Source organism: Salmo salar, chromosome 01 (genome assembly GCF_965601325.2).
Source record: "Salmo salar chromosome 01, fSalSal1, whole genome shotgun sequence".
In the NCBI taxonomy this organism is placed as follows: Eukaryota; Metazoa; Chordata; class Actinopteri; order Salmoniformes; family Salmonidae; genus Salmo; species Salmo salar.
Window position 1 is genome coordinate 55,205,372 of NC_138291.1, and position 23,502 is coordinate 55,228,873.

The window sequence follows — 23,502 nt, forward strand, 5'->3', positions numbered from 1 at the left end:
CAGCTCGTGCTTGTGTGCATCTTCACCCATTTGTAAGGACCGACGCTGGAGATGGGAAGCAGGTACAGGGAGTTGAAAATTTTAATGAAGAACAGACAGGTAACAGGCCCCCGGCTGAGGCACGGGTGCTGGACAAGCCGGCCGGGCGTAAACTCCCGACGAACCGGCAGAGGCATGGGAGCCTGGCAAGCCGGCTGAGGTATAGGAGCCCGACAATCCGGCTGAGGCGTAAAAGCCTGTTGATCCGCTGAGGCGTGGGAGTCCGATGATCCGGCAGACGCGCAGCAGCCTGACGCGCTGGCTGGGCGTAAAAACCTGGCGATCCGGCTGAGGCCTGACGTGTTCTTCATTCACAATTGGTGATTACACTTCTTTCGCTTCTCCTCGCTCATTAACTTACCCATTCTCCCTATGATCCTTTACTTCATTTATTAAAACTGTTGTTATGTGTATGAAATTGGTGTGAAAATATGTGTGAAATTGACAATAGCAGTGTGTTATATAGACTTAGTTAGGAAAAGTCAAGGACGGAGGGCGGCATGAGCTAAAAAATGGCAGAGGAAAAAAATCAAAAATAAATAATCACGAGCAGTAAAAATTACTGCTTTAGTGGTTCTACAGTTAAACACCAGCAGAGTACACTGAACTAACCACAGCACAGAAAGGGGGTGTTCTACAATTAATCCAAACGTGCGGTGTTCTATGCATGAGACAATATACTGCGGAAAGGAGGGATGGGAACGGTGATATGAGTGGAAGCAGCCTCTCCTCCTAAAGGATGTTGGAGGTCTGAGTCGGTTTTACTGAGCAGTGGGACAATCAAAGGGAACCGCTGAGCCCTGCAACTCCCCTGCACCTACACCTCCAGCCACCGGGAGGCACTACACCCAGAAGTTGAATTGCCCCTCAATGGGAGAAGCCTTGCCTAGGGACGTGCCAGTACCCACCATATTGGAATTCAAAGGGGGGAATCCCAACATAACTGTTGTCTACATCAGGATGACTAGCTGTCCAGCACTTTCATCCCTCATTTGGTGAGAGACACAAACAATTGCTATTGTCATGTAGCAATAGCATATTGCAGTTATTCCTGGTTGACTGCCATTGTTTTCCACAAGAAAATAACCCAATAACAGTAAACTGATTTCTCCAGGATTCCTATTCTAATCCTGTAAATGGCATTCCTATGCACAAAACAATCCTACCAGATGCCTACATGAGAAATTACTGGAGTGGAAAAGCGCCCTCTAAACAGTGGATGTGAGGGGCTGCCAGGGCGGCTGTTATAGTGAAGTGAGAAAGGGCCTGTGAGGCTGTGCCAGATCAGCAGTAATTGGAGGGGCCTTCGCATATGCAGTGCCACGTCGGAGGGTTGTACTCCCAGAGCAGAGGAGAGCAAGGAAGAGTCCAGTGCCAGGGTTTAAAAAAGTCTAGTTCGGAGAGAGAGGCAGAGAGAGAGACAGAGAGAAAGAGAGAGAGAGCTGAGAAAGAGGGCTGAGAGAGGTCTGAGAGTGAGAGGTCTGAGAGTGAGAGGTCTGAGAGTGAGAGGTCTGAGAGTGAGAGAGGGCTGAGAGAGAGAGAGGGCTCTGAGAGAGAGAGGGCTCTGAGAGAGAGAGAGAGAGAGAGAGAGGGCTGAGAGAGAGAGGGCTGAGAGATGGCTGGCTGGCAGCATCCCCCACCCTAAGTAGCCTCACTACTGCTCTGAGTGCCCCTCACAATCAATGACAATCACTCCCTGTCTATCAAGCCACACAGGTTTGGTTTGGAATTTGTTCACTTCTATAAGCCTTGTCATACTCTCAACCTCTGTCATTGATAATCACAAAGGGACAGCTTAGTCATTAAAGGACTATGTTGCTTTTCTCCCCATGGCTATTTTATCTCAGAACCCTGCATAGCTGCACTGGGCCCTCCGACCAAGCTAAATAATAGCTGAACACAGTAGACTGGCTAATCTAATCTGAATAGGACATAGTTAACAAACACACAGAAACACGCAGACACACATCCGCACGCGCACACACACACAGTAGCTGAAGGGTATAACTACCTACTGAAATATTGCAAAACAATGCCCCTTCAATGCCAGAGGAGTGTTTTTCCCTGTCTGCATCTGTAGACCGTAAGCTGTCATCTGTCAATTGGGATGGGCCAGCAGCCGTTATGACAGGATAACAGTGATTTAGTGTGACAGGGATACAAGGCCACAGTATCCATCAGGGGGGAATGGCCTGCATACTCTGACTTCAAAACTACCCCACCAATCCCCACTCCTCCCACTTTACAGCGCAGCCTATCACGGCTGATTTACACCATGCCATGGCACCAAAACAGGATGTCAATTTATGGAGAGTAATAGACACCATCAACTCTGCCAGACAGGAGCCCTGCCCTGTTATTCTTCCACAACGAGCAGTGGGTGCATTTCATTATTTACCATAATAAGCTGCATTATGAACAAAAATATAGACAGAGAAACTTTTGGACAGAAATAAATGTCCAATCTGTGATTAACTCTTACTGTACCATAGAAGTACAGTATAATTCCTAGAACAGACATCCGCATTCATGTCAACAGTCTTTAATAGGGGGACCAGCGGCAATATTGAGTGGATGCTATACCCATTAACCAGGGAGTAAAAGCAGGAATTTCATCATTCAGAGTGTGCTTTATTATCAAGCCATTCTATTTCTATGTAGTGTACCTTGCGGAGTTGGCTGGCAGGGGAGCCGCTGCCGTTGACCGGGTGACATTTGAAGTTGAGCAGCAGGTCCCCGATGGCATCCTGGTCCCCATCGGCCCTCTGACTAGAGAGGGGTGGAAGGGGAGCTCTCTGTCCTGCCGTACACGAAAGACCCTGGAAGTTAGACGGCCTGATCAAAAAGGCCTCCAGGGCTATGTTAGGAGACACCTGGATGGAGACAGAGTGATAGGGAGGGTGGAGTGAGGTTATCCTCCGGGTCTGAACAGAAATTGCTGATCATTGAAATTGTCATTTTGTGTTGAATCAACCAAAAAAAAAGATGTTGACGAAACAAAACCAAAGTGCTGCTCATGCTGAGTTGTGAGACTAAAATAATGATGAACTAGCTTTGATTCTGAAACCAATCTTGGTAACACTTTATAAGGTGCAGATATTGGATCTTAATTTGATCACTCTGTTGTCGCTGAGAATTTTCCCGGGGTTGCAGGAATTACAGAAATTCATTGAACACCCGCACTAACACACGGCTACATTAACAGTACTGCACTTTTCATGAAGCCTAATTTTGACCAGCTAAAAGCCTAACCACGATCAAGCAACATTACATCTGCGGAAAAGTGTGAATGGACTAAACGTTAAAATCCTATTGCTGCAGGATTCTTTTGCTGAGACAATACTGGTCAGATCCAACACCTGTATCCTTTAAGGGGTTAAAATGTAATTTATAGACATTTAAGTGCATTTGATGTTTGTCTACCTACCTTTGATATGACCTGCGTGTCTATGGTGAGAGCCAGGTCGGCGATGCGTTCCACACACTGGACGATGCGAGTACATGCCCTGGCCTCGTTCTGAGCCATCCACAGGATGTGTTCCTCCACCAGCATCATGTTACTGGCTATGTCAGAGATATAGTCCCCTAGCTACATGATTCAGGTAGAGAGAAAGTAGATCTGTCATTAACATCTATCACATCCACTAAAGAAAAGCCATTTATTATACCAAAACGGATTGCTGAGGGTGGTGATGGTGACTTTATTCATTATATAAAGATTTAATTTAGATTAGCGGCTCCAATGGGGCATAATCACTTCATTGTGATGACAGTTGAACTATTTACATCAACGTCAGAGTTTTTTAATCTAACTGTTCTGTGGAGAGATTGGGTTGGCATTAATCATTGTGTATCTGGGAATCCAAGTGTTGGTAGGTTTTCTAGTATGACTGTGTTTAACCTATGGCAAGTGGCTCGGAGATGAGAGCTCCAAATAATGATCTTCTCACAGAAAAAGCCAATTACAATTCCAACACACTCCTCTGACCTGTGTGCCCAGACCCTGTAGTTGTCTTAAATCGTATAGAGGAAAGACATTTTGAATTGGTTAAGGGGGTATTATCTCTTAATCACCACACCTCTCAGGTGCATTATTGTCACAACCAAGAAAAAAAGTAAGATGTAAAGTGCACCGCTTTTCAAAATATATTGAAGGCTAGTATAGGCTGTATGGTGGCAGGATAAGACGCCTTTACTCCTGAACTGTGAGTACATGAAGCATAAAGTACAGTTTCTCAAATCGGGATATATGTGAATCTGCTGCTACTTCCATTTAAGCTACCGACTGATCAGTTTCATACAGCGTGGCCTACACACAATACCACATCGTCGAACATCTAATTTCAAAATCATAGGCATTAATATGGAGTTGGTCACCCCTTTGCTGCAATAACAGTCTCCACTCTTCTGGGAAGGCTTTCCACTAGATGTCGGAGCATTGCTGCGGGGACTTGCTTCCATTCAGCCCCAAGAGCATTAGTGAGGTTGGGCGCTGATGTTGGGGGCGATTAGGCCTGGCTCGCAGTTGGCGTTCCAATTCATCCCAAAGGTGTTTGATGGGGTTGAGGTCAGGGCTCTGTGCAGGCCAGTCAAGTTCTTCCACACCGATCTCGACAAACCATTTCTGTATGGACCTCACTTTGTGCAAGGGAGCATTGTCATGCTGAAACAGGAAAGTGCCTTACCCAAACGGTTGCCACAAAGTTGGAAAAATCGTCTAGAATGTCATTGTATGCTGTAGCATTAAGATTTCCCTTTACTGGAACTAAGGGGCCTAGCCTGATCCATGAAAAACAGCCCGAGACCATTATTCCTCCTCCACCAAACTTTACAGCTTGCACTGCATTGGGGCAGGTAGCATTTTCCTGGCATCTGCCAAACCCAGATTCGTCAGTCGAACTGCCAAATGGTGAAGCATGATTCATCACGCCAGAGAACACGTTTCCACTACTACAGAGTCCAATGGCAGCAAGATTTACACCACTCCAGCAGATGCTAGGCATTGCACATTTTTATCTTAGGCTTGTGTGCGGCTGCTCAGTCTTGGAAACCCATTTCATGAAGCTCCCGACGAACAGCTCTTCCGCTGACGCTGCTTCCAGAGGCAGTTTGGAACTCTGTAGTGAGTGTCGCAAAAGAGGACAGACAATTTTTACGCGCTACGCACATCAGCACTCGCCAGTCTTGGTCTCTGAACTTGTGTGGTCTACCACTTTGCGGCTGAGCCGTTGTTGCTCCTAGATGTTTCCACTTCACAATAACAGCCCTTACAGTTGACCCGGGCAGCTTTACCAGGGACGAAATGTGCTGACTGGCCATTCTACTGCCAATGTTTCTCCACGGAGGTTGCAAGGCTGTGTGCTCGATTTTATACACCTGTCAGCAAAGGGCGTGGCTGAAATTTCACACAATCTATACACAATACCCCATAATGACAAAGCGAAAACAGGTTTTTAGAAAAAAATTAAGAAACTGACGTATTCAAACCCTTTGCTATGAAACAGGAAATTGAGCTCAGGTGCATCCTGTTTCCATTGATAGCCCTGGAGGTGTTACTACACTTGGAATGGAGTTCACCTATGGTCTTGATTGAACATGATTCGGAAAGGCACACACGTCTATATAAGGTCCCACAAGTCATGAGGTTGAAGAAATTGTCCGTAGAGCTCCGAGACAGGATTGTATTGAGGCACAGATCTGGAGAAGGGTACCAACAAATGTCTGCAGCATTGAAGGTCCCCAAGAACACAGCGGCCTCCATCATTATTAAATGGAAGAAGTTTGGAACCACCAAGACTCTTCCTAGAGCTGGCCGCCAGGCAAACTGAGATATTGGGGGAGAAGGGCCTTGGTCAGGGAGGTGACCAAGAACCCGATGGTCACTCTGACAAAGCTCCAGAGTTCCTCTGTGGAGATGGGAGAAACTTCCAGAAGGACAACCATCTCGGCAGTTATCCACCAATCAGGCCTTTATGGTAGAGTGGCCAGACATAAGCCACTCCTCAGTAAAAGGCGCATGGGAGCCCGCTTGGAATTTGCCAAAAGGCACCTAAAGGACTCTGACCATGAGAAACAAGATTCTCTGGTCTGATGAAACCAAGATTGAAGTCCTTGGCCTGAATGCCAAGCGTCATGTCTGGAAGAAACCTGGCACCATGGTGAAGTATGGTAGTGGCAGCATAATGCTGTGGGGATGTTTTCCAGTGGCAGGGACTGGGAGACCAGTCAGGATCGAGGAAAAGATGAATGGAGCAAAGTACAGAGAGATCCTTGATGAAAACCTGCTCCAGAGAGCTCAGGGCCTCAGACTGGGGCGAAGGTTCACCTTCCAAAAGGACAACAACCCTAAGCGACACAACGCAGGTGTGGCTTCGGGACAAGTCTCTGGATGTCCTTGAGTGGCCCAGTCAGAGCCCAGACTTGAACCCGAATGAACATCTCTGGTGAGACCTGAAAATAGCTGTGCAGTGACGTTCCCCATCCAACCTGACAGAGCTTGAGAGGATCTGCAGAGAAGAATGGGAGAAACTCCCCAAATACAGGTGTGCCAAGCTTGTAGCGTCATACCAAAGAAGACTCGAGGCTGTAATCGCTGCCAAAGGTGCTTCAACAAAGTACAGAGTAAAGGATCTGAATATTTATGTAAATGTGATATTTCAGGGGTTTTTCTATATACATTCCCAAAAATGTCTAAAAACCTGATTTTGCTTTGTCATTATGGGGTATTGTGTGTAAATTGATGATACATTTTAGAATAAGTCTGTAGCGTAACAAAATGTGGAAAAAGTCAAGGGGTGTGAGTACTTTCTGAATGCACTGTAAATTGCATGGACTCACTCTGTGTGCAATAATAGTGTTTAATATGATTTTTGATTGACTACATCATCTCTGTACCATCATGTTATGGGTATGCTTGTGAGGACTGGGGAGTTGTTTAGTAAAAAACTAAACGGTATGGAGCTAAGCACCGACAAAATCTTAGAGGACAACCTGTTATTATCTGCTTTCCACCAGACACTGGGAGATAAATTCACCTTTCAGCAGGACAATACCCTAAAACACAAGGCCAAATATACACTGGAGTTGCTTACCAAGAAGACCGTGAATGTTCCTGAGCGGACGAGTTACAGTTTTGACTCGTGAAAATCTATGGCAAGACCTGAAAATAGTTGTCTAGCAATGATCAACAACCAATTTGACAGAGCTTGTTGAATTATGAAAAGAATAATGGACAAATGTTGCACAATCCAGGTGTGGAAAAATGTGGAAAAAAGTGTGGAAACGTACCCAGAACGACAGCTGTAATCACTGCCAAAGGTGCTTCTACAAAGTATTGACTCAGGCTGTGAATACTTATGTAAATTAAATATTTCTGTATTTCATTAGTCGTCCACAATTTTACATAATTGCAAGGCACTGTATAGTTTCCCTTCAAATGGCATGATACCAAGTTGACGCACTGATGACATCTCAGCGAAATTAGCACCCAAAGTCTAGCATTTATGGGGCTGGAGTAGACTAGCCAGCTACCGGAGCAAAACGAGACAGCCATTCATATGTTCCTTTCATTGGACTATAAACCGCTCGTCCAAAGAAAACAGCTTGGGTTCTTCATTGTATCATTCCTTGAACTTAGAGTGTGTGATCAAACACATTATAACGTTTTAGTGGACTGCTGGATGGATGCTAAGGCTAAGTGCTGTGTGTGTTTGTTATTTGTGTGTTTGTGCGTGAGCGCGCATAGGTGTGTGTGTGTGTGTGTGTGTGTGTGTGTGTGTGTGTGTGTGTACGTGAGTGCGTGCGTGCAACCTTCTGTGTGTGTGAGCAGCAGATAAGTGCTGCTATCATACGTACGTCTCTGCGCTGGCCCACTAGGCGAGTCAGCCTCTCCACCAGGTGTGTGACAAAGACGACATCCATCACATCGCTGAAGTCCCCTGCCCTGCTGGTGAAGGCTACCAGCTGCTGGGCTAACGGCTGGGCATTACTGGTGTTGATGGTCATCTGGAAACAGAACAGTGGTTGGGTTAGAAGAGACTAGATCACTTGGATTTTGATGCATTTCATATATGCATATGGGCATAAATTAAGCAAGATATTACCTTAAATAACATTTCAAAATGCTAAGCACGGACATTATAATTGAAGATTGTTCAGTTTTCAACCCCCCCCCTTGTCTCGCTTTGTTTCTGCTAGTGAGAAAAAGCCGGAAATCGATGTTTCAGATAATAATGTGGATGTAAGGTGAGAGTTCCGTGCCTGACTCTCCTGGGTTAAAGGTGAGATTTGCGGAGTGAATTGCTGTCCTACCTGGGTGAGCTCGTGCAGTACACGGGTCACCTCGCTGGCATACGGGCACTGGGTATAGTCGTCCTCTGCCCACTGGCCTGCCCGGTCACAGCGTCGCCAGGCCTTCTTCTCCCTCTGAGTGAGGTGGTGTGAAGAGGCACCGGAAGGGTGTGGGGCAGATCCAAATGTAGATGGAGCACAGGGCAGGAAGGCCAATAACCCTGCCAGGGTCTTTGGCCACCTGTCACAAGACATGGTATCAATATCCTTGTCACCATGATCCACCATAAACCTTGATTTCCCGATGACATCATATGTGACACTTTGCTTTGTTATTACTAAGTTATCATATACTGTTGATCTGCTGTTGATATGCATAACAAGTAAACAATCATAATGGCACTGCATATTACATTTTAATCTTACTGCAGTCTATACCCTGAAAATACCCTAAAAAAACAAGCTTATTTCATTTCACAATGTACATTTGGCCATTTTTCATGAAGTGAAAACAAGAGTAAATTGAAGAGAGACTGAGGAGAAATCTGTTGTGTTCGTGAGGAATCTGTCTGGCATTCTCCCCTTCATCACGGCACCGGCTACTTAGTAATGTATGGCACTAATTTCCCCCCAACAAAAAAGGCTCTCATTTTCCAGCCCATTACGTCACTGCTGGGCAGAAACAAAGCCTCTCTGCTCGCTGCACTGGAAGTGGGCTGTAAAGTACAGGAGAAACGCACAACAATGGAGCATACCATACACGAAAACAAGACAGGAGGGAGAGAAAAAGTAAACTTCTCAAGTCTTCCAGATAGACAGGGAGGAAGACGGAGGGAGAGGTGGAAAGCAGACCTGGGTTCAAATACCATTTGCAATCTTTTCAAATACTTTTATCTGTAATTGACTGAGCTTGCCTGATGCAATGGCACCAATTGAATAGTCCCAACATAGTAAAACCCCTCCCATATGGCACTCCAGGAAGACTGAAGCAAATACTCAAAGTTTTTGAACCCAGGTCTCATGGAGAGCCAGTCAAAGACTAATTGGACTGTTTTATAGGCAGCTATAAAGCTCGGTACATATGTATTTGCCTTTTGTTGATTGATATGAAACACAGAGCTTTCCTAATTTGTAGGGATAATTGCTAGCTAAACAGTACTTGCATTCCAAGGATATGTTTTTCATTTGACTGTTTACTTTCTTTGTTATCTAACATTCTACAGTAGTTTCCTATTTGAGCAGAGCTGAGTTTAGTGAGTCATTGGGCTTTCACATTTCATTTTCTCATAACACTCTGTCTTCTTGAATGCCCACATAAGGTCAGGCATGTTTTTAGCCACCTTGCTGCACTGTAGCTGATCTTTGACATTAACATTTAGCCTTGACCCGAAGAGGTCCTTGTGTCTGGTCTGGTCAAAGCACTTACCTGAAGTCTCCCTTGTTGTTGCTGACCCTGTCTGCTGAGCAATAGGGCGCTGACGTCTCCAACACAACGATCTCCATCTGTCTGGACCTGTTGCCACGGGAACTGGTCACTTGGCACTCCCAGTTGCCAGACAGGTTGTGGTCGATGTTGGAGAGGATGACTTCACTGGAGGAGAGAAGAAGAAAGATTTGTGTGCATGCGTGCGTGCGTCTTTCTGCTAACCGCACAAGAACTACTCAGTTCAAGAGACAACTGTGAAACTTAGAATAGTGATGTTATGATGACTTATAGCTGTGGTCGTGACATGCCATTGGTGATTGATACTTAAATGGAGCATATCTCCTTTGTAAGGAGGATATCTAATTGAATCGGACATCCATGGTTATATAAAGGATGCATACATGACAATTACAACAGACAAATTATATAAATGATTGGATTTATGCTATTTTTTAAATACATCAATTGAGAGAACGCACCTTGTGATACATGTGAAAATAAACCCAACAAACTGCTAAGCAAGAACCACTATCTCCATGGAAATATTTCTCAGCGTCAAGCCAACTGTATTTTTTATTAGTTATGCATAATATTTGCCATAAAATCTACATTTCCATGTGGCACCTCAGAGCATTGACTGCTTTGCTCCACACTTTTGTTAAGCAGCGTTCAGTGTTGCTGAATAATAGCAGCCGCGCTTTCCCCAAAAAACATGACTTGTCAAATTCGACTTAGGATCAACACTATGCCATGGGTGTGTGACAGTTGACATTCAAATTATAAATGACAGGCAAGAGAAGGCACTCAAATCTTCCACAGTAAAAAAATGATTAGTTGTTGAGTGCCGGAGAATAATCCTTGACAGTGCTTCTGAACAGAGGATATGCAAGAAATATTTATTCAGCGACATAATCTATAGTTCCCTGTGGCTTTTTCCACCAATACTCTCAAATGGGATTTTTTTTTTTTTACTTAGCTCTTGCTGTTATGTTTCCTGGAATTCATTCAGTAGCATCGATCTGAATCCCATAGACATGATGACACTAATATTTGAAATACCCTTTTCACACTATCGTGCTGATCTGAACCCAACTGTGCTGGCTTGGACATCTTTTTATATTGTCCCCTTCAGCACGGTTCCAGACACTATGGTGGATGGATGTGGATGGATGTGTACCCCGGCCAAGTTAGTACAGTTTGGCTTGGTTTGGCTTAGGGCTGTGGAGGTCATGAAATTGTCAGCCGGTGATTGTCAAGTAAATAACTGCCTCAACTGTCTCAAGAACATTGACTGTTAATTAACATAAACACATTTAGCATCTCCTGGCTTCCACGCATAGCCTACAAGCCACTGATGCAGACCTTTGGAACCTCTACATTTTAAAAAGTCTAATAAATACATTTAATATAGCATACACAATCACAATACATTTTTTAGACGGGTCTAAAGAAACATGATATGAAGAAAATGTAGTCTATTTCAGAACAACAGAATAGCATACTCTTGAGTTGTCCTTATGCTCGGCCCTGATCTGGCTATGCCATATGGGTGTGGGCTACACTAGTTCATTTAGCAGACAAGATTTGCTTAGAATTCCGTGGCCCAGTTGATAGTATGAAGAATAGAATTGAACACAGCTGAATAAAATAGAAAGGATATTTTCTCAACGATTTCTGAGGGTGTGCGCACATGTGACTTCTGTGTTGAGCGGTTAACAAAGAAACAGGTCCTCCTATATGCTTCATTTAGAGTTATTTATGCAACTTTAGTTGTGATCAAAACATATAGCCCAACGTTTGTATTTTTAATACATTGTATGGCTGCATGATATGACTCTAATGATGATTTGAAAAAAGTCGCTTGAAAAGGCATGAGCTCTGCTTTGTTTCTTGTGCAAGCTGCGCACACTTCCTCAGTCTCTCGTTCACAATTTTGACAAGCACTTGATAATCCCCTGAATTTCCCGGCAACATCCCCCTTGTGTGGCCATAACGCCCCCTAAAAAAATCCATGCCTTTTGCGGCCAATGGCCATTGTGCCCCTGGGCTTAATATAATAATTAGAATTCCCTTCTCCCGCCTGCATGCCCTGAATCACCTCTCACTCACATGGCGCTCTCAGATATCTCAATTCTTGTTAGCTGATACCCGTCACAGGATCGGGTCCTTCTCACAGGCATCTCAGCTCCGAAGTAGGCTACAAGTGAAGACAGACACATCGGGGACGCAACTGTGCACGTCCTTCTTATCAAATTCCGAGGCGCATATGCTAGAAGAACTGTCCACATTTACTTTGTCAGCCAATAAGATGAGTAGGCCTAACAAACAACAAAAGCACTAGCCTATGTCAATATACTATCCCCCATAGTACAAAAGTTGACCTATTCCATTGGTCAACTTGTCCTTCTGTGCGAGAAATAAATATTCCAAACATAGTCTGGGAAGGTTGTGGGATTCGATAGATCCCAAATGAATACAACCACTAACATCAATTTTTTTTTTTTAAACCAATGAGGCTGATGCAACAGATGAGAACGTTTAGCTTAAATGTTGATAAACTATTACGCTATTTCTTCAAATTATAAGCGCAGCAATGCGCAAACAGCAGTAGGCTATAAGCGCAAATGTTCCAAAATGCTATCAATTAGCTGGAAAACACCATTCTCAAAAGTGAGCGCAAATGCGATTATGCATGTGATGCTTTATTACAAAGGTGCATTACTTATTTTTTTGTGAACAATAGTTTTTTAAAATTTTTTTATAAAGGTGCATTTTTATGGTGAAAATTATCTTCCCCAAACTTGAAACTCACCTATGTATGCCAGTTAGGCTCTACACCAGTTTTAATGCGGATTAATGTGCTTCATTTTAAGAAGTTATTTGTTATTTAGTTGTGATACAAACCTATGGGCTAGGCTACATGCGGTGTGTGACTATGATTTGAAAAAGTCGCAAAAAAAGGCCTGCACTGTTTCTTGCCTTACTGCACACAAGCTGGGCATCATTCACAAGTGATAATATATCTGTCACGGTCGTCGTAATGGATGGACCAAGGCGCAGCGGGTATGTGAATGCTCATTTTTATTAAACACGAAACAAAACAGGGAAACGATGAACGGACGACAAACAGTCTTGTAGGCTCACATAGCAATACAAAGAACAATCTCCCACAATCCCCAAAACAAACAAACTCCTAATTATAGGACCTTCAATCAGAGGCAACGATAACCAGCTGCCTCCAATTGAAGGCCCCAATCCCAAATACTAAACATAGAAATAAACACCCTAGAAACAGACATAGAACGGTACAACATAGAACTAAACCAAAAACCCCGGTAACATAAATAAAACGCCCCTCTACATAAACACACACTCAAAACCATATAAAACAAATACCCCCTGCCACGTCCTGACCAAACTATAATAACAAATAACCCCTTTACTGGTCAGGACGTGACAATATCATTCACAAGTGATAGGCTAATATTGTCACCCATCAGAATATTCTTGATTTAATTTTGCCTTTACATTAATTTGGATTTAGAATGGACCAGTAACATGCACCTGTCTCGGAACAGGGGCAGTGGAAAAAAATACCTGTCATCTATACACTTAAATAGCGAATGGAGGACGCTTTTCCTGTGGTTCATTTTCATGCCAGCCAGGTAGGATATACTCCTGTTGTAAAGCGAAGCAATATGCTTAATATTAGGAAAGTAAAATGGAGGGGGAGTCGAGAGCTGAGAGAGAGGCCAAACTCCTGGATGTTTCGCAGGTCTGTTAGCTAAAAGCTTTGAACACTGATCATTATTTCATTGGCTGGAGCAGAAAGAAGAACCTGAGTGGCGTTTGGGATTTGAGTTAAAACTTGCTCTGAGACACAGTTTGCCACAATGTTGTTATTTTCTGGATGACAAGATGTCAAATAACCAAATTACAACCAATGTGTCTCTATTACAACCAGGTAAAGGCGTCTTTTTCATGACTAAGAGCGCATTTTGGTTGCTATCTGGTCAGATAACCAGATTAAACCAGATAAAGACGTCTTCTTCATCCTGAAACCTACTGGTGACCCGGGCTACTTCTCCTCCCTTTCCCGCTCAGGAAAACATCCTTATACATCGAGATAGATGTAGTTACATGTAGCTAGATTAATTATTCTTTCCTCTTCCCTTGCTTAGCTCCCTTGGCTATGCCCAGTAATAAACCACTCTACATCAGAGTGACTGATAAAGTGAGCACTCTGTGTGAGTCCAGTCCAGTGATGTTGAGTAACCCTGTATTAGCATGGGCAACTCAGTGCTGCTGCTGCTACTGCCACTGCCTCGGTCATCTCCACCACCACAGGCAGAAATAGAACACAGCTCTCTCTCCCTAAAACAGCAGTGCTCCTTCTAAGGGACACAACCACAAAGTAGTGTATCAACTCTCCAGTCAGGTTCTAAATAGAAACCCTCTGAGCTTAATCCAATATCCGCTTGTCTGATGTCTCCATGCAAGCAGCTTGCTTGTCTTTAATTTCTAGGAAAGAGAAAACTGAGGAGAAGGAAGCATTGAAACATATTATGATGATGATAACGACATGATGATGATGTTGATGATTATGATTACGTAAAGACTTGATGATGGCAATAATGACCAGTCAATAATGAAATAAAGTGCCGTGTCTGTCTGTCTGAGTGTGTGTTCATGTGCAAGTCTATGTGTGAGAGACTGAGACATGAATAGTATGCAGAGGACTGTTACAGTACATCACTGGTGAACAGGCCAACCAACACATACAATGGGAAATAAAGTATCTCTTCCCCTCCTCTCACCCCCTACTCTCCCAGCTCTAGCCCCCCAATCCCCCTTTCCTTCCTTAATTTCGCCTTCTTCTCCCTACTGCCTGAGCAAAGCAAACTCACTGCTGAGGACTTAAGCAACAAAGTGGAAGCTAGATTAAATCAAATCATATTTTATTTGTCACATACCCATGTTCAGCAGGTGATAATGCGAGTGTAGCGAAATGCTTGAACTTCTAGTTCCGACAGTGCAGTGATATCTATCAAGTAACCTAACAAATTCACAACAACTACCTTATACACACAAATGTAAAGGGATGGAATAAGAATATGTACATATAAATATATGGATGAGCGATGGCCGTGCGGCATAGGGAAGATACAATAGATGGTATGAAATAGAGGTCGACCGATTAATCGGAATGGCCGATTAATTAGGGCCGATTTCATGGTTTCATAACAATCGGTAATCGGTAATTTTGGCCGCCGATTTGCCGATTAATTTTCTTTTTTTGGGGGGCCATTTTTTTTTTGTTTTACACCTTTATTTAACTAGGCAAGTCAGATTAAGAACACATTCTTATTTTCAATGACGGCCTAGGAACGGGGGTTAACTGCCTTGTTCAGGGGGGATTCGGGGATTCGTTTTTGCAACCTTCCGGTTACTAATCCAATCTAACGCACGAGGAGCCTGCATGGCAGGCTGACTACCTGTTACATGAGGGCAGCAAGAAGCCAAGGTAAGTTGCTAGCTAGCATTAAACTTATCTTATAAAAAACTATCAATCTTAACATAATCACTAGTTAACTACACATGGTTGATGATATTACTAGTTTATCTAATGTGTCCTGCGTTGCATATAATCGATGTGGTGCCTGTTAATTTATCATTGAATCATAGCCTATTTCGCACATTTGCGAAAAAAGCACTGTCGTTGCACCAATGTACCTAACCATAAACATCAATGCCTTTCTTTAAAATCAATAAACAAGTATATATTTTTAAACCTGCATATTTAGTTAATAATGCCTGAAAACATGAAATTGTGTCACATCTCTAGCGTTCATTGCACGCAGAGTCAGGGTATATGCAACAGTTTGGGCCGCCTGGCTCGTTGTGAACTAATTTGCCTGAATTTTACGTAATTATGACATAACATTGACATAACATAACTCGTAAGCATTCATTCAGACAGCACTTTCGTGCATTTGGCCAGCAGCTCTTCGCTGTGTTTCAAGCTGTTTATGACTTCAAACCGGGTGGGTATAATTTGTGGAACGTTCCAACAGGAATCTATTCCAAAAACTTCGTAAATAACAAGGTTGCCAAAAAACAACGCATACAAAGTTGTATAGCGGCAGAATAAGATACCGGGTAGTGAGTGGTCTATTTCATTGCGTTTTTTACTCATCACGTTTATTCCGAAAAATGTCTGTCCTCACTCTGGTTGCCTATAGACAAACATTAAGAATAAGCTACGTGGTGAGTTGATGCCTATTCGGCAGCTAGTTAGCTAGGTTTGTATGCGTTGCTACTTTGTATGCATTGTTGGTTGGCAACCTTTTACTTTACGTTTTTTGGAAAAGATTTCTAAAACTGTTTGAATGGTGTCTGTGAGTATAACAGAACTCATATGGCAGGCCAAAACCTGAGAAGATTCCATACAGAAAGGCCCTGTCTGACAATTTGTTGTCGTTCTGTTGCATCTCTATCGAAAATACAGCATCTGTGCTGTAACGTGACATTTTCTAAGGCTTCCATTGGCTCTCTAAAGCCGCCAGGGCGAAGAACAGCAGGAGAATTTGTAAGTGGTCAACCTGGGGACAGTGACACTGGAGATGCGCGGTCACGAGACTAATGCATTTTTTCTTCCAGCCTTTGAATGAATACAACGTTGCCCGGTTGGAATATTATCGCTATTTTACGAGAAAAATAGCAAAAACATTTATTTTAAACAGCGTTTCACATGCTTCTAAGTACGGTAATGGAATATTTTTAATTTTTTTGTCACAAAATGCGCTCGCGCGTCACCCTTCGGATAGTGACCTGAACGCACGAACAAAACGGAGCTATTTGGATATAACTATGGATTATTTGGAACCAAAACAACATTTGTTGTTGAAGTAGAAGTCCTGGGAGTGCATTCTGACGAAGAACAGCAAACGTAATCCAATTTTTCTAATAGTAATTCTGAGTTTAGGTTGTCCCAAACTTGGTGTGTGTCAAAATAGCTAGCCGTGATGGCCGAGCTATGTACTCAGAATATTGCAAAATGTGCTTTCGCCGAAAATCTATTTTAAAATCTGACACCGCGATTGCATAAAGGAGTTCTGTATCTATAATTCTTAAAATAATTGTTATGTATTTTGTCAACGTTTATCATGAGTAATTTAGTAAATTCACCGGAAGTTTTCGGTGGGTATGCTAGTTCTGAACATCACATGCTAATGTAAAAAGCTGGTTTTTGATATAAATATGAACTTGATTGAACAAAACATGCATGTATTGTATAACATAATGTCCTAGGAGTGTCATCTGATGAAGATCATCAAAGGTTAGTGCTGCATTTAGCTGTGGTTTTGGTTTTTGTGACGTATATGCTTGCTTTGAAAATGGCTGTGTGATTATTTTTGGCAGAGTACTCTCCTGACATAATCTAATGTTTTGCTTTCGCTGTAAAGACTTTTTGAAATCAGACAATGTGGTTAGATTAACGAGAGTCTTATCTTTAAAATGGTGTAAAATAGTTGATTGTTTGAGAAAATTGAATTCTGGTATTTTAGTTGGTTTTGTATTTCGCGCCGTGCGATGCCATTGGTTGTTGGCTAGGGGTTCCGCAGGCAGAACGGGGTTCCGCTAGCGGAACGTCTGTCCTCAACAGGTTAAGTTAACCTGTTAGGGATAGGGGGCAGTATTTGCACGGCCGGATAAAAAACGTACCCGATTTAATCTGGTTACTACTCCTGCCCAGTAACTAGAATATGCATATAATTGTTTGATTTGGATAGAAACGTTTCTAAAACTGTTTGAATGGTGTCTGTGAGTATAACAGAACTCATATGGCAGTCAAAACCCTGAGACAAATCCTGACAGGAAACTGAAATCTGATGTGTGGATATCACTTCAAACATTTGCCATTGAAACACACAGGGGCTTGTGAATCATTTAGCACTTCCTATGGCTTCCACTAGATGTCCCCAGTCTTTACAAAGTGGTTTGAGTCTTCTATGGTAGTAACTGACCCAAAGAGAGGCTGTTGATATTGGTCACAGGGGATGGGCCATTACCATTGTGACGTCGGCGCCCATGGCTACTCTCCCTTTTCGAAACGTTTTGAAAAACAATGCAACCGTCCCAATGGAATATTATTGAAGCCCTGGTTGAAAAAGCCCCTAAAGATTTATGTTATACAACGTTTGACATGTTTGAACGAACTGAAATATATTTTTTTTGCTCATTCCTGACGACAAGTCAGACGCACACGGTACATTTTCACTAGTCTTCGGAGCACGCTAACACTATTGGGACATAAATTATTAACTTTTTTGAACAAAACTACATTTGTTATGGACCTGGGATTCCTAGAAGTGCCTTCTGATAAAGATAATCAAAGGTAAGGGATTATTTACAATAGTATTTTTGATGGTTGATCGTTCCAAGATGGCTCCAACATTTATAGCCTAGACTTTTTTTCTGGGCATACCACGTCGTTTATTGCAAAGTGTGATTTCCCAGTAAAGTTATTTTTAAATCTGGCAAAGCGATGGCATTCAAGACATGTTAATCTATAAGTCTTTGAATGACAATATTACATTTTAACAGTGTTTTCGAATAGTAATTTTGTAAATTGTAGCGCTAATTCACCGGAAGCATTTGAGGGAAAAGATTTTCTGAACGTCATGCGCCGATGTAAAATGCTGTTTTTATATATAAATATGAACTTTATCGAACAAAAAATGCATGTGTTGTGTAACATGATGTCCTAGGAGTGTCATCTGATGAAGGTTGTCAAAGGTTAGTGCTGCATTTAGCTGTGTTTTGGGTATTTGTGATGCATGCTAGTTGCTTTGAAAATGGCTGTGTGATTATTTCTGGCTGGGTACTCTGCTGACATAATCTAATGTTTTGCTTTTGCTGTAAAGCCTTTTTGAAATCGGACAACGTGGTTCGATTCAGGAGAGGTGTATCTATAAAACGGTGTAAAATAGTCATATGTTTGAGAAATTGAAGTTATAGCATTTATGAGGTTTTGCATTTAGCGCGATGCGATTCCACTGGCTGTTGATTAGGGTGGGACGCAAGCGTCCCACTGGCCCAGACAGGTTAAAATAAGTGTTCATTCAGTATTGTTGTAATTATCATTATTATAAATAAAAAAATTAAAAAGTTAAAATAAAAAAAGTTGGCAAAAATTTTTGGGCCGATTAATCGTTTTTCTTTGGTCCTCCAATAATCGGTATCGGCATTGAAAAATCATAATCGGTCGACCTCTAGTATGAAATACAGTATGAGATGAGTAGTGTAGGATATGTAAACATTATTCAAGTGGCATTATTTAAAGTGACTAGTGATACATTTATTAAATTCATTAATTAAAGTCGCCAGTGATTCGGGTCTGTATGTTGGCAGCAGCCTCTCCATGTTTGTGATGGCTGTTTAACAGTTTGAAGGCCTTGAGATAGAAGCTGTTTTTCAGTCTCTCGGTCCCAGCTTTGATGCACCTGCAGTGACCTCGCCTTCTGGATGATAGCGGGATGAACAGGCAGTGGCTCGGGTGGTTGTTGTCCTTGATGATCTTTTTAGCCTTCCTGTGACATCGTGTGCTGTTGGTGTCCTGGAGAGCAGGTAGTTTGCCCCCAGTGATGCGTTGTGCAGACCGCACTACCCTCTGGAGAGCCTTGCGGTTGAGGGCGGTGCAGTTGCCATACCAGGCGGTGATACAGCCTGACAGGATGCTCTCGATTGTGCATCTGTAAAAGTTTGTGAGGGTTTTAGGTGACAACCCAAATTTCTTCAGTCTCCTGAGGTTGAAGAGGCGCTGTTGCGCCTTCTTCACCACGCTGTCTGTGTGGGTGGACCATTTCAGTTTGTCTGCGATGTGTACGCCGAGGAACTTAACACTGTCCACCTTCTCCACTACTGTCCCGTCGATGTGGATAGGGGGGGTGCTCCTCTGCTGTTTCCTGAAGTCCACGATCATCTCCTTTGTTTAGTTGACGTTGAGTGAGAGGTTGTTTTCATGACACCACACTCCGAGTGCCCTCACCTCCTCCCTGTAGGCTGTCTCGTCGTTGTTGGTAATCAGGCCCACTACTGTTGTGTCATCTGCAAACTTGATGATTGAGTTGGAGGCGTGCATGGCCACGCAGTCAACGGTGAACAGGGTTTACAGGAGGGGGCTGAGCACCACCCTTGTGGGGCCCTAGTGTTGAAGATCAGCGAAGTGGAGATGTTGTTTCCTACCTTCACCACCTGGGGGCGGCCAGTCAGAAAGTCCAGGACCCAATTGCACAGGGTGGGGTTGAGACCCAGGGCCTTAAGTTTAATGATGAGCTTGGAGGGTACTATGGTGTTGAATGCTGAGCTGTAGTCAATGAACAGCGTTATCACATAGGGCAGTGTGCAATGTGATGGCGATTGCATCGTCTGTGGACCTGTTGGGGCGGTATGCAAACTGAAGTGGGTCTAGAGTGGGAAGTAAGGTGGAGGTGATATGATCCTTGACTAGTCTCTCAAAGCACTTCATGATGACAGAAGTGAGTGCAACGGGGCGAGTTCAGTTATCTTTGCATTCTTTGGTACAGGAACAATGGTGGCCATCTTGAAGCATGTGGGGACAGCAGACTGAGATAGGGAGTGATTGAATATGTCCATAAACACACCAGCCAGCTGGTCTGCTCATGCTCTGAGGACACGGCTAGGGATGCCGTCTCGGCCAGCAGACTTGCGAGGGTTAACATATTTAAATGTCTTACTCACGTCGGCCATGGAGAAGGAGCAGGGGGGCCCGCAGTCCTTGGTAGTGGGCCGCGTCGGTGGCACTGCATTATCCTCAAAGCGGGCAAAGAAGGTTTTTAGCTTGTCTGGAAGCAAGACGTCGGTGTCTGTGACGTGGATGGTTTTCTTTTTGTAGTCCATAATTGCCTGTAGACCCTGCTACATACGTCTTGTGTCTGGGCCGTTGAATTGCAACTCCATTTCGTCCCTATACGACATATCACTTGTTTGACTGCCATGCGGAGGGAATAACTACACTGTTTATATTCAGCCATATTCCCTGACCTCTTCCCATGGTTGAATGCGGTGGTTTGCGCTTTCAGTTTTGCACGAATGCAGCCGTCTATCCATGGTTTCTGGTTGGGGTAGATTTTAATAGTCACAGTGGGTACAACATCTCCAATGCCCTTCCTAATAAACTCACTCACTGAGTCATTGTCTGAGGCTTCCCGGAAATTATCTTTGTTAAAATCCCCAGCTACAATAAATGCAGCCTCAGGATATATGGTTTCTAGCTTACATAGAGTCCAGTGAAGTTCTTTCAGGGCCGTCGAGGTATCTGCTTGGGGGGGATATACACGGCTGTGACTATAATTGAAGATAATTCTCTAGGGAAATAATGCGGTCGGCATTTCATTGTAAGGAATTCTAAGTCAGGTGAACAAAAGGACTTGAGGTCCTGTATGTTGTTATTGTTACACCATGAGTCGTTAATCATGAGTCATACACCCCCGCCCTTCTTCTTACCAGGGAGATGTTTGTTTCTGTCGGCGCCACACTTGAAGAAACCCGGTGGCTGTACCGACTCTGACAACATATCCCGAGTGAGCCATGTTTCTGTGAAACAGAGAATGTTACAATCTCTGATATCTCTCTGGAAGGCAACTCGTGCCCTAATTTCATCCACCTTGTTGTCTAGAGACTGGACATTGGCAACTAATATGCTCGGAAGCGGTGGGTGCTGTGTTCGCCTTCTTAGTCTGACCAGGAGGCCACTCCGCCTGCCTCTCCTGCTGCAACAATGTTGTTTTGGGTCAGCCTCTGGGATTCGATCCAATGTCCAGGGTGGAGGTCCGAACAAAAGATCCGCTTCGGGAAAGTCGTATTCCTGGTCGTAATGTTGGTAAGTTGACGTTGCTCTTATATCCAATAGTTATTCCCGGCTGTATGTATTAACACTTAAGATTTTCTGGGCTAACAATGTAAGAAATATACATAAAAAAAATAATTACTGTATAGTTTCCAAAGGACTTGAAGCGAGGCGACCATCTCTGTTGGCGCCATCTTGCCAGATCACAAACTCTCCCAGATATCTGCTACACAGAGCTTAACTCAGACCCAGATAAACAGATTGTGTATAGAGGGTTTGTCCAGCTCCAGCAGTCAGCTTATGGGTGGTTTGGTGGTTTGATAGAAAACATTTTAGGAAGGTCGTCCTCAAAGGCTCACAACTGAATAATAACTATGAGAGGGAGCTTGGAGCTTGGAGCTGGGAGCGCAGCCCTGCAGCACTGAGCGGGACAGGGGCACAACACAAAGTAATGACCTAAATCCACACTAACACTGCGCTATTGTGGAGCTGTCTGCACCCAACGCTTCCCAAAGGCCTCGTTAGGAATTCTTACGCTCTTGCGCAGATATTTAACAATTTGTTTACATAATGCCTGCTTACAAGCCTGTAAACTTCAAAAGCGTCCCCTCCCCAACAACAAACCGAAATTCCAACTCTCAGGCATTTTACAAGAGGCTCTACGCCACAGAGTTGGTTTCCTACTTTCTCTTTCTCTAAGTAAGTGCGTGGGTGCTTCCGATCATAAATTCAGTTGAACAGCTACTGTATTCTTGCAAACAAATAAACATACTGTAGAAAACATAATCAAGATAATTTTTTTATATGGGGACCATAGTTAGCGAACACACAGACACACACCCACCCACACACCCACCACTGCAGGCCTCTGTGAAGGACTCTTGCTCAGTGATGATAACACTTTAATAGGGAAGGCTAAATCTGGGTATTAATGGTCGGACTTAAAGCATTATTGTGTGATTTGGGAATAAATAAAAGATCCCTCCTCCATAACAAGAGAAGCAGCTTCTTCCAAAGACATTTGTTCTCCCCCTCTCTTAAACCACTCCAACCAGTGTTGCGACCCCATTTAGCTTAACTTCATCCACTACAGATCATAGCCATGTGTAAATAGGGCAAAAGAATCCATGGGCTACGGGGCCCAATTAAGAACACTATTCATTCAAGAACCTTGTGAATGAAAATTGAGTTTAAAGGGAGCTGTTTGTATTTCTTTGCATTGTGTACATCGAAAAAACACTTTATAACAGTGTAACTCTACCAAAGCTTTTATGTGCAAAAATGTTAGGCTCTCACTTTGCCACTATCTACAGTATGTATTGTCTCTGTAATGCCATCAACAAACCTATCATCCCTCTGGCAATCAGAATTACTATTCCCTCTGACCTTGTCACAACATCGACGGAAGGTGGCGCCCCTCCTCGCCCGGGCGGCGCTCGGCGGTCGTCGTCGACCGGCCTACTAGCTGCCACCGATCCTCTTTTATTTTCTGTTGGTCAGGTCTTGTTTAGTTGGCACCTGTTTAGTATTAGTTCATTAGTGGGGGAGGGTTATTTAGTCGTTCTGTGTAGGTTGTTCTTTGTGCGTGATTATTTTTGTTCAGGTGTTTGTTCTGAGGTACAAGTGTTTTTCCCTCTGCCTATGGGTTTTGTGGCAGCGTGTTTTGCGCTGCGTCCCTTCGCTGCGTGCGGGCTGTTATTTGGGCATTTGTGTTGCTTTGCCCTGCCTTACCTGTTTTCTTGGCAACATGTGGATTATTTATTAAAATGACGTGTGTTCACGGACTTGTGTCTCCTGTGCCTGACTTCGACCCTCCTGCTTCCTTGAGCACACTGACAGAATCACGCACCACCGATGGAGTCAGCAGGAGCCGCAG

At 43.5% G+C, this 23,502-nt stretch overlaps 1 protein-coding gene across 2 annotated transcripts in view; it reads right to left on the bottom strand.

Moving 5' to 3' along the window:
• adgra1b (adhesion G protein-coupled receptor A1b) overlaps window positions 1-23,502 on the bottom strand; it is a 287,261-nt gene that overhangs the window by 167,341 nt on the left and 96,418 nt on the right. For both annotated transcript variants that reach the window (XM_014200102.3, XM_014200092.3), the window contains exons 8-12: window positions 9,755-9,919; window positions 8,350-8,569; window positions 7,894-8,043; window positions 3,467-3,628; window positions 2,706-2,912 (exon numbers count right to left, since the gene is read on the bottom strand). In XM_014200102.3, coding sequence (XP_014055577.2) covers window positions 2,706-2,912; window positions 3,467-3,628; window positions 7,894-8,043; window positions 8,350-8,569; window positions 9,755-9,919 — 904 coding nt within the window. The remainder of the gene's footprint in view (window positions 1-2,705; window positions 2,913-3,466; window positions 3,629-7,893; window positions 8,044-8,349; window positions 8,570-9,754; window positions 9,920-23,502) is intronic.